General features: G+C 43.6%; 1 protein-coding gene across 1 annotated transcript in view; it reads left to right on the top strand.

Annotated features, from left to right (window-relative positions):
- Positions 1-19,073, top strand: part of SLC1A2 (solute carrier family 1 member 2) — a 137,647-nt gene that overhangs the window by 105,344 nt on the left and 13,230 nt on the right. The window contains exons 7-9 of the mRNA XM_065882920.1: positions 5,493-5,726; positions 10,847-11,041; positions 15,000-15,134. Coding sequence (XP_065738992.1) covers positions 5,493-5,726; positions 10,847-11,041; positions 15,000-15,134 — 564 coding nt within the window. The remainder of the gene's footprint in view (positions 1-5,492; positions 5,727-10,846; positions 11,042-14,999; positions 15,135-19,073) is intronic.

The following is a 19,073-nucleotide window of genomic DNA, read 5'->3' as shown; positions in this document are numbered from 1 at the left end:
TTGATTCTTTAACATCATCGTGACCACCATCATCATAAAAACTATCTTTTATCGATTTCCTCTTATCTGCCAAGAGCCATGAGAGTGCTTCATACCTATCAAATGTAATCCCCACAACCCTGCAAAGATGGTGTTATGGTTCCCATGTGACAGAAAAGGCAACTGAGGCTCACTGAGGTGAGTTAACTTGCTTAAGAGTGGATAGCTAGGGAGAGGAAGAGCTGGGGTTTATGCTGATATCAAAACCTTTGATACGTAAGCGGGTGGGGGGGGTTTTGTTGTTGTTTGAATCATGTAAGCAATATTGTCTCCACTTCATTTCATGTGTGTTTATGGTCAGTGGTTCTGAAGTATAGGGTAGCCCAGAGCATAGGTGTTCTCTCCTTCACCAAGGAAATTGTGTCACCTCCAGTCACTGGAAACTTCTCGTGTCCGGTATCTATCAGACAGAAAGATTTTTCCATACGTTCATTTCAGACCCCTATGACGGTCCCGTATGCCTGCCTAGGAATAAGGCCAAACCACGTGTGTGCTCTATTTGCCACAGGAATTCCGCATTACAGATTCCCTGTGCTCCCCACCAGCCTCCCCACTCCTCCTCTGGTCCTCCTCCGATTCCATGTGTCTTCCCCGGAAATTCCACCTTCGTTCTCTCTTCTTCCTTTCCTTGACCCTTACTCCCAACTTACAAGGGCACGATCTGTTCTCGACTTGTATTTTATCTCCAAACATGATGTGCCTGTAGTAAATTCTTATTAAGACTTGAGGAACGAGGGGCTCGCTGAAGGCCCCAGGGTCCTAGATCAAGAAGATGTGTCCCGTGATTTCATGAACCGTATCTAATAGGTCTGGCTGGTGTTGATCATTGCTTTCTTGTACTTTAGAAGCATGGAAAGGATGCTGGTGCAATAGTGTGTTCTTTTCGATTATTGTACTGATTTTTCAACTTCCCAGTCAATGCTAGATTTCTGAATATTTCTATTGTGTGAAGATTTAAAGTCACACACGAGGTCATGCTGTAAAAATATTTTTAAAGTCTTTTAAATCCATTCTGAGCTTGCTGAGAGATTAATAAATGGTAATACACGAAGCAGAATAGGCCTCTTGGTTTTAAACCTTAGGATCTGCCTTCATTTCCTAAAATTCCTAGCAGTGAGCACCCTAGCTCTAAATATGCAGTCCATTTTTCTGTATGATGACGCCAGCGATGTGGGTAATGTATGAAGATTCCTTCCTTTATCCATACCACTGTCATTTCCACTGAGCCCTTGGAGCAGAGGGAATCTTCTAGGAAATCAGATGAGTCATGGGATAAAGTGTAGCCTCCCTTCTCTGCAGGGATGGAGTGGGTGTGGATCGAGAAGTTTCCTCTTCACTGAAACCAAATATCCTAAAGATTTAGCATCATATCCCAGGAGATGAAGAGCAATTGTGAGTCAGGAATAAGACCTATGGAACAGTTTCTGACAGCTGTTGGGTTACCTCATCTAGGCTAACCGTCCGGAGGGTGTAATATGACGTGAGATGCCAATCCTACACATTTCTTTCATTCTTTAGCTGCTTCATTAACAAGTGTAAACGATGTGTGTGAGAAGGTTCTGGATAAAACAACCAACCACTCCTTAACTGACGCCCTCAAAGCTTAAATCATCAGAGTTCTTTCATAGTCTTCTCTACGTGGTAGTAAGAAGAGTAGTGATAGCAAAATGCATCTTTGAGGAGATTACTATTATTCTAACAATAATTATTATAAAATTATAACAGAATTATTAAATTCTTGCTATATGCTCAATACTTTTTCAATTACTGTCCTGTACCTATTACCGAGAAGATAATAATACTATAATTATTATTAAATCACAACTAAGATTTACCAGATTCCTGCTGTATGCTTAATACTATTCCAATACTTTACATGCATTGACTCATTTATTTTTCACAATAATACCTAGCAAAAATAGGTACTTTGGTGAGCCCTATTTTCCAGAGGAGAAAACTAAGCACAGAGGTTAACTCATTGCACAGCCTAAGTAATTGGAATTATAGAGAAGCATTACCTTAATCAACTTCCATCTGACCTCAGACTGGATTGAACCCAGGATCCTCCTCTTACTAGCTGTGTGACTTTAGGTAAGTTAGAAGCACTCCAAACCCCTCATCCTGATCTGTGAAATGGATTGATCATAGAATCCATATCATAGGGTTGCTGTGAGAATTAAGTGAAACTGTGACCAATAGTTATGGAGCGTTTCCTATGTGCCAGGACCTGTCTGAGCATTTTATATGAACTAGCATTATTATTGCTGGTACACTATAATTACCATTATTATCAATTCAATCTGTAACCCTCTGCTTCTCTGTATTTGTGAATTCCTTAAGAGGCACTGACTGAGTTCAGGGTATGTTAGTGCTGTGGATGGGTCTGTTTGTGGAGTAGAGAGCAGACCTGAGGGGGCATCTTGGCCGGAACCTTAGGATGACAAGGACTGAGGCGCAAAGTGGGCAGAGGCAAGAATGCGCGATGCGACGGTAAGAAAAAGATGCCACAGGCCAGTCCTGGATGAATCAGTGACTTTGAAAATGAAGCCCAGAGCTGAGGATATAGCCAGTCTCAGGGCAGCAAGGGAGCCATTCCCTCTCCCAGCTCTGTAGTTATGTCCTTCTAATTTAGAAACTGGTCCAACAGTTACTGGGCATCACTTGGCTTCAGAACGCTCAAGGGAGCTCTCAGCCTCTTTATGCACTTTAGTTTATGGCTTTGTTTGCTTCATCTCAGAAACTTTAAATGGTGACCTTGAGCCCTGAACATTTGCCTTTTCTTTTCCATTGAGTATATTTTCAACAAGGTAATTCGTTCATATGGAAACCCAGGAACTCAGAAGCCCCAGCTCCTGAGTGGAGGCTTAAGCTACCTGCTTTGAAAACAGGTGCAGGGAATTCATGACCCTAAAAAACGTCATAGAACAAAGTCTCTTTCCCTGTCCTAATTAATGCTCATTCTAGTTCCAGAGACCAAAGTGTTTGGGTTAACTAGGGCCCCTGCTTGCCGTATTTATTTACCCTAACACTCTACCTTCCGGCCTTTGAATGACACTGTCCATTGATATTGGGGACTCAGGTTTCTCCCAGCGAGCTGAGTGCTCTGGAGATAACCTGTTACCTCTCTCTAACATTGGGTTCCGGCAGATGTGTCCTCCAGGGGTCTCTACAGCTGGTCTTGCTTGGCAAAGAGCCTTGAACACATTTTCTCTCCATTCTACAAATCGCTTGTCCTAGAAGAGCAGGAAAATTGAATGGCACCCAAAACAGCTCGTATTTGTGTTTTTCTGGACATCTTTAAGGGGTGACTGGTGCTTGGGAAAGAATTAGTCTCTTGGTTTATGAAGCTAGATGCTTGTTGGTTTTATCAGAAAGTGCATTCTGCTTAGTTGTTTACAATCGCAGGGAACACAGAGCTGGCCCCTGAGACCACCCGACTGATCTATGAGATGTTGTGACTATGGGCACAGCAAGATAATATAAAATGGTGGGAAAGCCGAAGGTTTAATGACTTGACTCCCTAATTCCCGGGAAAGCAGCCCTCAAATATCGCCAGGCTTCACCTCCAGGAACGGAGAAACGGAGACTACAGGCTAGATGCTCCTCAGGGAGAGTAGCCACGCTCATGTTTTAACTACTTAGTGTCAGTTACAAATCAGCTCTTTCAGGAGAAGATTCCTCTTGAGAAAATAGTTTGCACGTAAAAACATGTGCAGTTGGGTGGCAGTAGCCTGTGAGATGCCTTAGAAAACCTCTTCAACTCAGACTTGACTCATGACGAGGGGACATGGGGAAAACAGAACCTGCAAGGGACTCCTGTGTCAGGAGTCAGAGAACTAATGGCACTGACAGGGATGGGGGAGGGACTTTTGATAGTGCGTATCTATGCATGTTCAAAAACTTAATCCTCACAGCAATCCCATGAGGTTGCAGGTAGCCCCTCTACACCTCGACTTGCACATCTGTAAAACGGGAATAAGTCACTAACCAAGGTCATATAGCTGGTAAGTGGCTGGACAAGCTCCGTGTCTCGTGTAATCGTGTATATGACTCTCGTCTACTCCTCATGGCTTTGCTTTAACCCAGGAAGTGCTTTTGCTCCAAACAACTGAAAAAACAAAAGCCACCCAATCTGCTTGCTGGCCCTCTCTTTTTCCTGACTCCCCTCCCCAGGCTGGGAGCGTGACTTCATTTGCTCCACAGTCTTTCTTTCAAACATGTTCATAATTCTTAATAAGGTGTCCACGTTCCCACAAACATTTTCATTTCAGTCAGAAGTGTTACAGGCTGAACAAGTTCATGCTCCAACACCACCGGATTAGGCAATAAAAAAAAAAGGGTGTTGCCAAACGTGCAAAAAGTATACCCAAGGCGAGAGAGAGCATGGTTAGCTGACTCAAGAGTGAGGACAACAACAACAAAAAAAGAGTGAGGACAACAGTAGATTGTTTCCAAGCATGCTATAAAATAATAATAATATAGAAATAGAAAATAACTCTATTTTAGGATAGATTGGTAGAGAACAAATTGTCTGCTTATGTACAGAAAGCTACAATTGCTCCTTCAAGGAAGTGGTTTGGTTGGCAGGGATGAAAACCCCCAGTGGTACAGTTTCACAGATCTGAGAGTATTCTCCTCCTCCTTCCTGTTTTCATGGTCTTGGGCCAGTTATTTAACTTTTCCAAACCTCAATTTCCTCGTTTGCCAAACAGGCATAATGATTCCTTGGTTTTAGCGTTTTTGTAAGAATTAAGTGTGTGGATGTGTCCCCATATTCTTGAAACACGATGGATGGCAGCCAGCATTACTCTTGGAGTAGGTATGGAAAGAAACACTTTCAGACTTGGAAGTAATAAAACCACATTTTTCTAAACATGCTTCTTGGCTCAGATGGTTTTCTTGTTTGGGCAGCTCTCTCCCTCTCTCTCTCTCTCTTTCTCTCTCTCTCAATGTATTTCCTAGATTCCTTCCAAGGCAAAAACAAAGCACTATCTACAAACACCAGTGTTTGTAAATCGGTGAAACTCTAATGAGCTTTCTGAGAAGCTCTAAGTTTATTCTCAATTTTCAAGGAAGGAGATCTGGAACAGAGAAATCAAATAAGATTCTCAAAGATGTAACCTGGGTGTCTCTCAACTTTTATCTTGGTGCTTACTTAAGAGGTGGTAAATCATGTCTCCTTTAGCCCTAAAAAATTACCTGAGCAACAAAGTTTGCCTTGGGATTTTTCATCAAAGCAGGGGCCACCAGGTCCATAGGAAATATTTCAGATAAAGCAGTTAGTCGGAAGCAAAATATAGCATCTATTGAATCTCATAGTCCTCTTTTGGCAACACTCTACAGGAATGCAAAGGGTTTTCCTCAGGGTGTGGTATGAAGGAGGGCCCTGATTTAAATTCTGAATCCCATCACCAGCTCTTCAACGCTTTTTTTTTTTCTTTTATGTTTTTCAGGTACTCTCCCCTAGGTATCGCCTGCCTAATTTGTGGGAAGATCATTGCAATCAAGGACTTAGAAGTGGTTGCTAGACAACTGGGGATGTACATGATCACGGTGATTGTCGGCCTCATCATCCATGGGGGCATCTTTCTCCCCTTGATTTACTTTCTAGTGACCAGGAAAAACCCTTTCTCTTTTTTTGCTGGAATTTTCCAAGCTTGGATCACTGCCCTGGGTACCGCTTCCAGGTAGAGAACACAAGAAATCACTGTTGTTTCTCTCTGCTCATTCCTTTTCCTTCTTTGTCACTTACTCTTTTTCAAAACCTTCCCATCACAGCATTCAGTGAGAACACTTTTCACATATTTTAAAAATATTTTTGAAAAAGTGGAACATTTTAGATTCTTCACTCCTTTTAGGAACTTTTAAGCTTTCTGATGAACTTTTTGCTGGTATGTAGCTGTCTTGGAACTATGATCTCATATTGTTTCCCAGGTGAATACATGCTATTCATCTCTAGACATAATTTGCCACATATAGCATTAGTTCAGTTTTAAATGTTTTCCAAAAGGGTGTAACAGGATGTTATTTTTTAAGAAATTCTCTCACCTGTGATTTGAGACAGGCTATTATATCACTGTACTGGAATAATTTTTCAAAAGTAGGAGCACAAGGTTTTGCAGGGTAAACGGTAGGCTAGGTGAGATTTTTCAAACAAACCGGAAATCAGACAAGTCTTTGAACGTGTAATGGAACTACTCTGCCCCAATGACTTTGAGGAAAGTCAGGTTGGCATTGATTTGACTTAACACTGACCGAGAGTCAGTTCCTTCTTCATTACCTAGTCCCAGTTCCTCCCAGAGGCCAGTGAGGACTCCAGAGATATGCAAGCAAAAAAACCTCTTTTTTTTGATATCATCTTGGACTGAATTTAGCAAAAATAAAACCAACAACCCAACAAAAACAGATACATAAGAAACAGCCAGCAATGTAGAATTTCAAAGACTAAAAGAGTTTTATTCTTTCAGCCTGCAATAGTTGCTTTTATTTCTGCACGTGTATCCTTGGGTCACAAAACAAAGACTGAGGCCATAAAGCAGGTGGCAGGGAGGCAAGTAAACTCTGCAACCCATAGCTCAGCGTTATCTCTGGAGTCACAGGTTGGCAGGTCCTTGTTACAGAACCCATGACCACTCACTGCCAGGGAAGCAGCTGCTCTGTGACACAGGGAGACTGCTTTTTTTTTTTTTTTTTTCCAAAACTACTGAGCAGTCAGTCAGGTTTTTCTTAAGTGACCTAACAGGCCAATAGTGGTGACAACCTGGGAAAGCCAAATTATATTTCCATCTTGCAAATCAGTGAGAATTCTGTACTAGTAGAACTTGAGGTTTCAGAAAAAGCGAAAAATCTATACAATTCGGGAGATCTAGATTCTGCATTCAGTTTCCCAAGATGAAGGGAAACACTTCAAAATTTCCTTTTTCCTTCTTGGTCCTATACATTTCTTATCACTAAGTATCTCTATCCATAAAGATTTTCTCATTTTGGTGAAAAAGTTAACTTTTTTTTCAAAAATAAAAACAATCATGTTTAGTTTTATTTTTGTTTTCTGGTTATGAGCATGGTATTTGGTCATTATGAAAAAGTTCAGACAGTGTATAAAATTTTGGAGGAAGAAGAATGGGCAACACCACTGATAACTGGTAGTAACCTTTTTGTTAATCTTTACAGTTATGTACATTTCCAGTTCTTATTATGTATAGATATTGTACACTGCTATTTTCACTGGTCAACATATCATAAAAGTTATGTTATATCTATTACTATAGCTCTTACTATATCTATTACTACATATCTATTACTACTATTTTTAAACTTCATAATAATATACTGTAGGTGCTACAATACATCCCCCACCCCAAATGTACATTTAAACCTTGTCTATTAAACAGGGCAGTGACAAGCATCCTTGTAAATACATTTCTGCAAGGATGTTTGGTGATCCCCTCAGGATAAATTTCTAGAAGTGGAATTTCTGAATCCAGTGGTAAGCACCCTGATGGTTTTGAAACATATCACCAGATTACTTTTTAGAAAAGTACACTCATTTATGTACCCACTAACTGGGTACAAGTGTGCCTTTATCCACCTGCTCATCAACACTGAACATTATCTGTCACTTTAATACTTTCAAATCCTATTGGTGAAAAGTGATCTCACTGAATTTGCATTATTTTGATTACTAGTGGGGAAACATCTTTTTTATGTTCTTTTTGACCATCCTTCCCTCCCCTCTTCTGCCCTGTGAATTGTTTGTGAGCTTAATTTCCTGTTGGGGTGTTTATCCTTTCCTGATTGGTTTTCAGCTCTCTACATGTATAGAAATATCAACTCATGTGTCATATGTTGTAAATAGTGTCCCCCTTCACTTGACATTTGTCTTAAAAACTTACAGCGCTTTTTTTTTTTGCGGTACGCGGGCTCTCACCGCTGTGGCCTCTCCCGTTGCGGAGCACAGGCACAGCGGCCATGGCTCACGGGCCCAGCCGCTCGGCGGCATGTGGGATCTTCCCGGACCGGGGCACGAACCCGTGTCCCCTGCATTGGCCCTAGCAGGTTTTAATTTGTATGTAGTCAAAGTCGTCAGTTTTCCTTTGGTATTTAGAACTTTGATTTTGCTTAGGGATATCTTTTCCGCCAAAGATTATAAAATATAACTTTATATTTTCTTCCAATACCTTTATGGTTTTGATACTACACTATTTCAAAATATTATCATTATCTTTTCTTTTGAATGACTAGACAATTATCCTAGTCCCTTTATAAGACAAAGGTAAATCTTAAAAGCATAGGGAAAACCCAAAATCATATTTAAATCAAAGACAAATTCTTGGGTTATCTGACCAAGACCACAAACATTAGACTCATATCTCCCCCTTGCCCTGTATTTCATCTGAAAAAAAAATATGGTTTTAATCTTTGGTTAAAATGTGGCTCTTGCCTAGATGAGGAATTTCTTTTCAAAAAAAGTCACTGTAGCAGGAGTCACGTACTAAGAATTAACTCAGGGTTTATTTGCCATTATGACCACAGGGGAAAAGCCCCGGGACAGCCAGCGCTAAATATACTTTCCATCTCCTCAGACGTTGGACTGAATGGGGATGTGCGGGGGAAGGGGTTGACCCCGTTTTCTCAATAGGCACAGAGGCTGGTGTCAGGGCAGCTGAATGGAGTGGGGATGGCCTGCGACACATCTCTCTGCATCCCTCTGACTTCCGAGTGCGCTGTTAAAACTAATCTGGATAAAAACAAGAAGAATCTCAAGTACCAGACAGTTATTATTCGTTTGAAGACTGTCATATGGCCACTGAGGCAGGAACCGAAAAAACAATGTCAGAATGTCAGCCTGTCAACACAGGAAAGAGTTAAAATTCTCAAGTCCCAGTTTGGACTGATGGGGTACATATGGATTTTTAAGACACAAAGCCTGTCCAGTAGTGACATTAAGAATATTTTCATGCCTTACCAGTTGTTTCTTCCAATCTGTTGAATTGTCTAAAGACCCTTTGATGACACTGTGGGAAAATGAATGCAGTAATAATAATGGATATGTTCCAGTCCTCCCAGCAGTGTCCTTAGATTCATACCGATGAGAATTCAGCTGCCAACCATAGCCTTGCTGCCATTTCAGACTAGTCATGGTGTCCTGGTAACCTCAAAGCGGTCTTAGGAAAGGGCTGGGAGTGTGTGAGAGAGGAATAAAGGGACACTAACTTCTCATTAAAACAGCTGGGGCAGCAAGCCAGGTATGATGGCACCCCAGCATGTGAATGAGGCCAGACTCCAACTTTTCTCCCTGGGTTTATAAGGTTTTGGTAATGAGAGATCTCCAAGCATCCATTTCTTCTCCCCACCTAAGACCAAAGAGGAGGCATGAGAAAGACCCCTGACCTAAAATCACAAAGAATGTTCCAATAAGATGACTCTGGTTTCCCTAAGGTTGTTAATAGGACTTGTGGGTCCGTGGGTTGATAACATGCAGATCTAGGAGACCCTAATTTTAGAACTTTAGGGACTTTTATGGTTCTGCGTGGGCCCTGGAATCTGCATTTTACTTAGCGTGCCTGAAGCTGACGGTCCTGTCCCACTCTCTGAGAAACTGACACCTCTGCAGATGTCTTTGTCCAGCTTGCCTGGAGCCCTAATTCTGACAAGTAGAAGGAGGGAGCTATGACTAAGGCTGTAAATGCAAGAGAGAAAAATGTGCTGTCTGCACTGGGGACAGTTTGCTAACGTTTGAATAAGAGAAAAGAGAATGGACCACAAGGTACTCCCATGGCAGTTGGAATGTTCTACATTGCTTTCCATGTCGCTTAAACTTTGAAGCAAATCCGCCTGCCCTCCCATCACCTCTATCCACATGGAAATAATATTCTGGCTTTCAGCAACACTTCCTCTTGTAGGTCTCTTGTTTTAGAAGGCACAGAACATGTCAGGAGTTCTGGCCTTTGAGACTGATTCATATGGTCGTGAATTCCCATCCCATGCCTGGGAGGAGTGGGGGTGAAGTCACTCCCTGTTGGGTCTTTGATTAGCTCCAGAGCACAGGCTTTTCTGCCCTATGTCATTGGAGAGACTGTAGAATTGGCAATGACCATTTATCAGGGAGTTGGACTGTCTGTGAGGGTCCCCAGTGAATTGCTAGAAGCTTGGACTCTTGCTGAATGGTCACTAACGTATTTGTCCAGCCTTCTCAACATTAGCAGGCCCGGCTCAGGGCAATTCCCAGGGGCTAGATACAACCCATGTAGTCATCTTGTTGGAAACAGTGTTTCTAGCATGAAATTATGGGTCATTCAAGAATTCCTCATTCCATCTTACTGTTGATAGCTGATCCTTTTCTGACACTTTATTTTGGCAGCCCAATTGATGTGGGTAATCACATGGGCTTCAATATTTAATCCAAGATGGAAACAATGACCAAAGGGAAAGGAGAACTTGAAGCTCTGAGTAGATCTCAAAAGCTAGAACCAACAAAAATATTTTGCTGACTATTACCATGTTAATAAGATTGTATTTGAGACCCCAAATCAATGGGCTTTTTTTTCTTTATTATTAGAATTAGATTTTATTTGGATTTTATTTTTTAAATTTTTACTGGATTACAGAACTCTACTCAATACTCTGTAATGGCCTATATGGCAAATCGATGGTTTTTAATTTAGCTCCAGACACTGCTTTTTTCAAGTCACATTGATTGGAACAAAAGAACGAAAGCTTTGTGGGGGCATTTCGGTTTGTGCTTTGTCTTGCTTCTCTAAAATGGACATAACTCTTGTCTCTCTCTCTCTCTCTCTTTGCCCCTTAGTGCCGGAACTTTGCCCGTCACCTTCCGTTGCCTAGAAGAAAATCTGGGGATTGATAAGCGTGTAACCAGATTTGTCCTACCAGTTGGAGCAACCATTAACATGGACGGTACAGCCCTTTATGAAGCCGTAGCCGCCATCTTTATAGCCCAGATGAATGGCGTCATCCTAGATGGAGGCCAGATTGTGACCGTAAGGTGAGTGAAATGGGTGGTGTGAAGCACTGAAACAACTTTTGACCTTATCCCCTTCCACGCTAACTCCATTTCACAGAGGCCGCTTGAACTGCTGTTCTCCAGTTAGAAGAATGGTGAGGGAAGTAAAGGAGAAGAGGAACTACCGACAGGCTCAAAGGGAAGATTGGTTCAGAAGGAATCAGGCTCATACTAATGCCTTATGTGTGTATTGCCCATGTGAAGTTGCTTCAGAAGTTTGATATTATTTGATTTTTAACAGTCCTGTGACATTGCAAGGTAGTTATTTCTATTGTTTAATAGATGAGGAAGCACAGGCTTCAAGGGGCATGGTAGTTTGTCTGAGGCTGTAATACCATCAGTAACGAGCCAGCAGGGCTGTCACTGGGGCCAACATCGACTGACTCTGGATCCAGTTTCTCTTTCATTAAAATACGTTCCCTTCAGCATTCCAAGGAGTGACGGCAAAAATGATGAAATACAGGGAGGAAGAGATTCCTCAATATAGTGTAACATTATATTACAAATAAACAGCATACATTTTTTGTTGTTTTTACTAAAGGTATTTTTACCATATGTATTCATCATTTTAAAAAATTCAGAAAGAATACTTTTCCAAGACGTCACTAAAAACACATCGCTTCTCTGCAAACTTAAAGATCACACCTACTTACATATATTAATTTATCTAATCCTCACAACCACCTTATGAGGTATGTACTTGTCTCAGTCAGCTCGGGCTGCTGTAACAAAATACCATAGACTATGGCTCAAACAGCAGATGTTTACTTCTCACAGTTCTGGAGGCTGGGAAGTCCAAGATTAAGGGGCCGGCGGGTTCAGCTCCTGGTGAATGTCCTCTTCCTGGCTTGCATATGACTGCCTTCTAGATGTTTGCTCACATGGCCCTACCTTGGTGCATGGAGAGAGAGAGCGAGCTCTCTTACATCTCTGCTTATAAGGGCACTAATCCCATCATGAGGGCTCTACCTTCATGACCTAATTACTTCCCAAGGCTGTATCTCCAAACACCATCACGCTGGAGGTGAGGGCTTGAACAAATGAATTCAGCGGGGACACAACTCAGCCCATAGCAGGACTGTAGGGGAGCCTCAGTTTCCTGTATAATGGGTACAATAATCACATATTCTAGTGTGGCTGAGAGCATAGTCACCTGTCAATAAATGTTAGCTACTAGTATTATTACTATTACTGATGCTTAATAAAATACAGTACTCCTAGGATATGAAAGAAAAATGTGACTATGATATAGTGAGTGCTGTGATGTTACTCAGTGGAAAACATGCTTTGGGTCAGATTATCAAGCCATCTAAGTCCTGTCCTAACAGATTGCATGTAAGACTGCCAATCTCCCTTGCTTTAAAATTCAAAGACAAATAGAGCTTCTTAATGACCGTGAATTCTCCCCATTGATGAAGCAACCATGCTTCGCATCAAGCTCACACCATTAGATGAGGACTTAGAGGTGGGAGGATGTACCAAGGAGTGACCAGGTGGTTGAGACTGTGCTTGAATTATTTAAATTTATCCTTTATTTTAACAATGATACGACTGAGAATTTTCACTGGACAAAGGATAAAGTTGGCCAAATGTGTTTAATACTTGTGCCCCTGGCAACTTCAGCTGAATCTGCCATATCTGTATATGTCACAAGGGCTGTGTCTGGGGGGACCGCCCCCTCTCCATGGAGTGTATGTAGTTCAATGTCTTCAATTTAGTCAGAAAAATATAGCCAAGTCCAGCTTCATTGCTGTGCTTCCAAGTACATTCCTCATCTTTTCATTTCCCTGCCGGCAGGAGAACAGTGGCCAGGAATTCTCAGCAAATTCGTTAAGTCATAGCGTTTTCAATGTGAGGAGGAATCAAGGGACATCAAAAGCCAGTGTGGTATTGGAATCAAGCAGACAAGTGTTCAAATCCCAGCAGACCATGTTCAAGCTGTGTGACCCTAAGTTTCTCCACCCTTCCAATCAGTGGTACTACCGTATGTACCTTGCAGGGTTACTGTGACATTCTGCTGTGATTAATGTGTGTGTGTGGTAACTTGTACAACATCCAAGAACCAGCCATAGGGAAATGAGTCAGGGAAGGACAGGAAAAGCAGGAGGGGATAAAAGGACAGGGGGAGATCACCGCCCAGGGAGCTTTTACAGGACTTACAATGCCCCAGACACTCTACCTGTGGTCAGGTGAGGGTATAATTGGGATGGAGGAACAGAAAGAGAACCAGCCACCAGGAAGATTTCTTTATAGGATTTTGTCTCACACAACCAAGGGGTAACAAGACAATGTGGCCACAGTACACAGGGATGTGTAAGAGTGACTCATGTAACAGAAGCAACAGATGTAAACAAAATTGCCTAGGCCAAGATCATTGGAACTTGGGAAGCTCCCCTTCCCTGGTGTTCTATCCATCTTGGGAAAATGACTGAGAATTCCCACCTGCCAACTCTCAGGACTAGGGGTGTTTTCATTGCAAAGCAACTCTGGTTGCAATGTGCTGGCCTCTTCTAAGTGCTTTATTTCTGAGCCCCTGATGCCTCTACAAGTGAGACACCATTGTTATCTTCTTTTCTACAGATAAGAAAATCAAGGCACAAAGAGGTTAAGTAAGTTGCCCAAAGTCATGTGGTTAAGTGGCAGAGTTGGTATTTGAACCTAGGTCATTCAACTCTAGAACCTTCACTGATAACCACTACACACTACTACCTCCTATGACCTAGATGGATCTCCCACCAAAATGGAGTTCTTTAAACCCTGACAACAACTCCACGTTAATGGAGCAGGGGAAAAGCAAAGATGGGTTCTAGATCCCACCTAGGGGAAGGATGGCAATGTGGAAAACCCAGTGCAAAACACAAAACCTCCCAGGACCTTTCTTTCCTCATATGTAAGAGTAGGTAAATTTGGGTTCCTCTTGACTGTAAGACCAGGATTCCGTGCTTGGACACACCAGTTGGCAAACCAGTTTGGGAGTCTGATTCTTAGTTTCAAGCCCGAAGACCTACCAAAAAAATTCTGGAATCATATAACCACAAAGAAAGCAGCCCCTTTTTTCTTTTCAGCAGCTAGAAAAGCAAGTTGCAAATCCATGTTTTCATAAGCCTCCTTCCATTTAGAAATGATGATAGCTTTTATAATTAACATCCAGAAAAGAGGAGAAAAAGTCACTGCTCTTTGCTGGACCACAGAGGCCCTCTGGTGTCTAGACAGGGCCCTTGAACCCTAGATTAAACCCTCTTCCGGAGATGACTTCAAAATGGTGCTGGGTATGCCCTAGGCATTGCTTGGAAAGCAAGGGATGAGATGCTTCAGAAGGAAAGCCTCCTGTTATTTTATTGTCATTTCGTGGCACCCTCTTTCTGAATAATGTATTTTCCAGCCCATGGTGAAACGTCCAGGCATCTGAACCTTAATGCCCTTTGGATTTCTTTTGATTTGTTCTCCCGATGTCCACTCGGTTGAGTCTGGATACTCGCTGTTACGAGTTCTCATGTTAACACTGGCAACCTTCTCAGACTCTTGCCACGCAGACTAGAAGTCTCTGCTTCTCACAGAGACGTAAAGGGGTAAGCAGAAATGAATGCTGTGGTGTTCCTGTGGAAGGATTAAGGGTGACTTGTTTTTCTTCTTTAATATTCCCTTGCCTGCTTTTAGAGCCACGCTTACCTTGTTTGAGCCCTGTGATAGATTCAGTGAACTGGATATCATGATGGGGGTAAGACTCTCATCCATGAATTTATAAGTTTCCACCAAGGTTAAGCAGAATCCAAATAGACCCTATTTCCTGGGTCTTGGTACTCCAGATTTCTTTATTCCTTGGGAGGAAAAGGGGATTTTATGACTGCCGGGAGAAATTAGAGCCGAGAATTGCCTGCCAGGGATGGTTTTGCCAAGACCACTTTCTCTTCCCTTGACCTGGCCTTTTCTGTTCTCACAGCCTCACGGCCACGCTGGCCAGCGTTGGTGCAGCCAGTATCCCCAGTGCCGGGCTCGTCACCATGCTCCTCATTCTGACGGCTGTGGGCTTGCCGACCGAGGACATCAGCCTGCTGGTGGCTGTGGACTGGCTGCTGTAAGTGTCTGTGTGTGTGCTTCTGCTGGGGATGTGAACACTGCCTCCCAGGGGTGGACAAGATGCAGGGCTGCAGCCAAGATCTTCACCAATCCCCATGAGAACTCCCCTGTTTCCTTCCTCCTTTCTTCCTTCCAACATTTGCTGAGTGCTTATTTGGGAACCAGAGAAGGAAAAGAATCTTTGAGGGCTTCAGAGTCTAGTGGAGGAAGCAGGTAAATTATAAGACAAAGTTAAAAGCAAAGCTATAAGCGGGGCTTCCCTGGTGGCGCAGTGGTTGAGAGTCCGCCTGCCGATGCAGGGGACACGGGTTCGTGCCCCGGTCCGGGAAGATCCCACATGCGGCGGAGCGGCTGGGCCCGTGAGCCATGGCCGCTGAGCCTGCACATCCGGAGCCTGTGCTATAAGGGACCCATACCAAAGCAGGCAAAGGATCTCAAAGCACTACGCTGAGTGAACGAAGCACAAAGGAAGATATACTGTCTGATTCCATTTATATGATGCTCTAGGAAAGACAATATAATCTCTAGCAATAGAAAGAGATCATGGTTGCCTGGGCCCAGAAGTAGAGGCATGAGGATTGACTGGGAAGGACACAAAGAAAGCTTTAGGAGGGATAGAAATGTTCCATGTACACAGGTATGCACAGGTGTCCACATTTGTCAAAACTCACCATACCACACGCTTAAAATGGATACATTTTATTGTATGTAAATTACACTACAACAAAGTAGATTTTAAAAGAGCACACACATAAAAGAATAGCGATAGAGACAGACACACATCCCAGTCTAGGATGGAAGGGCAGAGTGGAGAAGTCAGAAAACAAGGAAGATGGCTGCTGAATTTGAGGGCCTACTATGTGCCAGCTGCTGCATGGAGCCCTTCACCGCCGCCTCTAACAACTGCCATTTTATAGATAAGAAGCCTGAGGTTTAGGGAGAATGAGTAGAGATTGGCCCTATGTCTGCTTGGCTTTGGAGGCCACCAATTCATAATCATGGCCGCATTCAAGCTTCTAAAGGCAGTGATAGCTGAGCTGGATCATAACGGGTAAGTAGAAGTTACCCAGGTGTCCATAAGTGGGGGGGGGAAAATAGGACATTCTGGTCAAGGCCAGCCCACACAAAGGCACTGAGGCAACAAATCGTATGGGGACCTATGAGTGGTTTGATATTGTTGGAGCACAAAGTGTAAGGCAAGGAGTGGTAAAAGGTGAGGCAAGATGGACAGCCTTGAGGCCATGCAGAGATGCTTGAACTTGACAGTGTATACATAGCCCAGCTCCCTTTCCCAGTGAAGGGCATTGTCCTAGTGTGGGACTCTCAGCCCATTCCCAAAGGTGGGTCAGTCTAGCCAGATGGTCCCCCAAAGGAGGTTGGAATCAATTCTTGCTAAGGTCTCACTGGGGCTCTGATATTCTATGGGACGTACACTGATACTTCCGGTCCAGCACTGGAGCTAAGTGACAGGAGCTGGGGGATGCCATTGGCTTCAAAGTCAGAGGCTCGGAGTAACAAGTGCAGAGATCCAAGGCCAAAGTGCTCACACTTATTTTCTTTTTATTATCCTACATTCCATTAGCAATCTTTCTGACATTTATTGACAAAGATTTTAAGAGCCAGAAGCCACATTTTATGGACTTGAGCTTCCTCAATGCTAAAACAAGTTCCACTCTTCTGCAACCACCCTTCCAAAGAGAGAAACGTGCAAGTGACTGAAGGGAAGAAGGACATCTGGGAAGGCTAGAAGGAAGCCTGGTCTTTCCAGAAAGCTTGCTTGCTGTTGAAGTTTAGGTTAGAACTGAGAAGTGCACTGAATCTGTTCAACTCGGGAGGGCTGCGAGGAAGGGCACGGATCTTCCTGACTGGTTCTTCCGTCACCAGAGAAATGCTCTGGAAATGCCTTTAGTGGGAAGGTGACGAGCAAAGGAAATGACTCTTATCTGTCCCTGCCTGTCTCTCTCAGGCGGGGGTGGCGGGGTCCTCAGTGCCACCTTGGTTGCTCTCTGTGCCCTACGCTGGCCCCAAGGGGCAATCTTTCTCATGAGGTCCATTCAGACGGGGCAGTCATGGGGGCAGCTGAGATTCAGTGGCGGTGAATCGTGGAAGGATTTGGAGGGAATAGGATGGAGACAAAGGGGTGGGGTTGGATTTGGTTAGGAGGAGGACAAAGAGGAAATGAAGACGGTGGCAACCGCTTGGGGACAGAGCACACAGCAGGAGCTCAATAAATGCATGCTAAAAGTCACCCACAGAGCTGCTGTGTGATAACCAGGGGCCTTTCTACACATGAAGGAAGACAGAGGAAGCTATTAAAGTCCCAGCTGCTTCCCTTGTGGCTTTGGCTTACTGAGCCCCCTGCCTCTTTGCCCCTTGAACTTTCGTTGTCATCGAGGGTCCTTTGCCTGCTCCAATTACGTTGCCTATTCTCTTCTTGGGCTTGTTGCTGAGGCTTGAAATCCACCATTAGAGATTCATCTCTTTAACAGTTATTATTATAAATGCTGCCTCCATTATAATGCAAATGCATTTCAGTGGAAAAATGTACTTGTGTTATCAGGAATGAAGGAAAGGAGCAGATATTTCGTGGTACCACCATGCTCTTTTTTTTTTTTTTTAACATCTTTATTGGAGTATAATTGCTTTACAATGGTGTGTTAGTTTCTGCTTTATAATAAAGTGAATCAGTTATACATATGCATATGTTCCCATATCTCTTCCCTCTTGCATCTCCCTCCCACCCTCCCTATCCCACCCCTCTAGGCGGTCACAAAGCACCGAGCTGATCTCACCGTGCTGTGGGGCTGCTTCCCACTAGCTATCTATTTTACGTTTGGTAGTGTATATATGTCCATGCCTCTCTCGCGCTTTGTCACAGCTTACCCTTCCCCCTCCCCATCCATGCTCTTTACATCAGTTTAAAGTTAATCCTTAAAGATCACTATGGTGTGTTTAACAGATGAGGAAACTGGGCATCAAAAGGCACAGGGGAGCTTGTGCGGCCAGGTCAGGGCCCTTCACGCCACCGCACACAGCATCCTAGTTGGTACCCAGCAGGTCTAACAGTGGGGAGGAGGAACAGAGGGGTCCAGAGTCAGAGATGTTGGGGAAAACAGACCGATTCGGGTCACCCCCGGTTCTACATGCTAATCAGAGAGTTTTTTGTCTGACCTGGTTTTTCCCCCTCTCCCAGGACTAAAACAAAACAAAACAAACAGGTTAAGTGGGGACAAATGGGATACAATCAAGGTCTCAGCCACTCTTAGAATTCAAGTCCTCCAGCCCCACCCCCCCCCCCAGGTCATTCACTGTGGGCCCTGTCTTTCTGACAGTCATGTGCTTCCAAGCCTGTTGGAGGAGAATCACCTCATGAAACATTCAAGACCCTGTCTCCTCCTGACCTAAATGTTAGCGAATGGGCGCTCACATGCTCACACTTGCACCCAGAGCAGGGCGTCTTAACTCCAGGGCTGAAATGTGCTAGCAGAAGGGAGTTGGCTGAACAACAAGAAAATGATGATGCATTTGGATTAACTCTATTGATGAAATTGCATTTGAGAAAACTCTACCCCAGGCTGCAGCTGGAAAGGGAAGAGTGATTGAAGGCTCGCCTCTAGTTCTGGGGTCTGATCTCAGATGGAAAGAGGCCCCGTGAACAAGGGAAGAAAGGCAGAGGCAGGAGCCCTGGGTCTGAGCTCTGCACCTAGTCGCTGTGGGGCTGCGGGCGAGTTACTTACTCTCTGGATTCAGCTGGTCGTGTGTACAATGGGAACAGTAACTTACCAGCTTGAAAGCACAGTCTAGACCCCATGCCCTTGAGTGCCCTTCTAGTTTTAAGACCCAGACTAGGCTTCTGCTGGTGATGGATGTTTGTATACAAATAAGCATGAACGTTCCTTTTCAGAAGAAAAGAAGAAGGGAGGGTAGAGGATCCTGG

The sequence above is a fragment of the Phocoena phocoena genome, chromosome 8 (genome assembly GCF_963924675.1).
Source record: "Phocoena phocoena chromosome 8, mPhoPho1.1, whole genome shotgun sequence".
Lineage (NCBI taxonomy): Eukaryota > Metazoa > Chordata > Mammalia > Artiodactyla > Phocoenidae > Phocoena > Phocoena phocoena.
The sequence above is the reverse complement of the archived record's forward strand: the minus strand, read 5'-3'. Positions and strand labels throughout refer to the sequence as shown.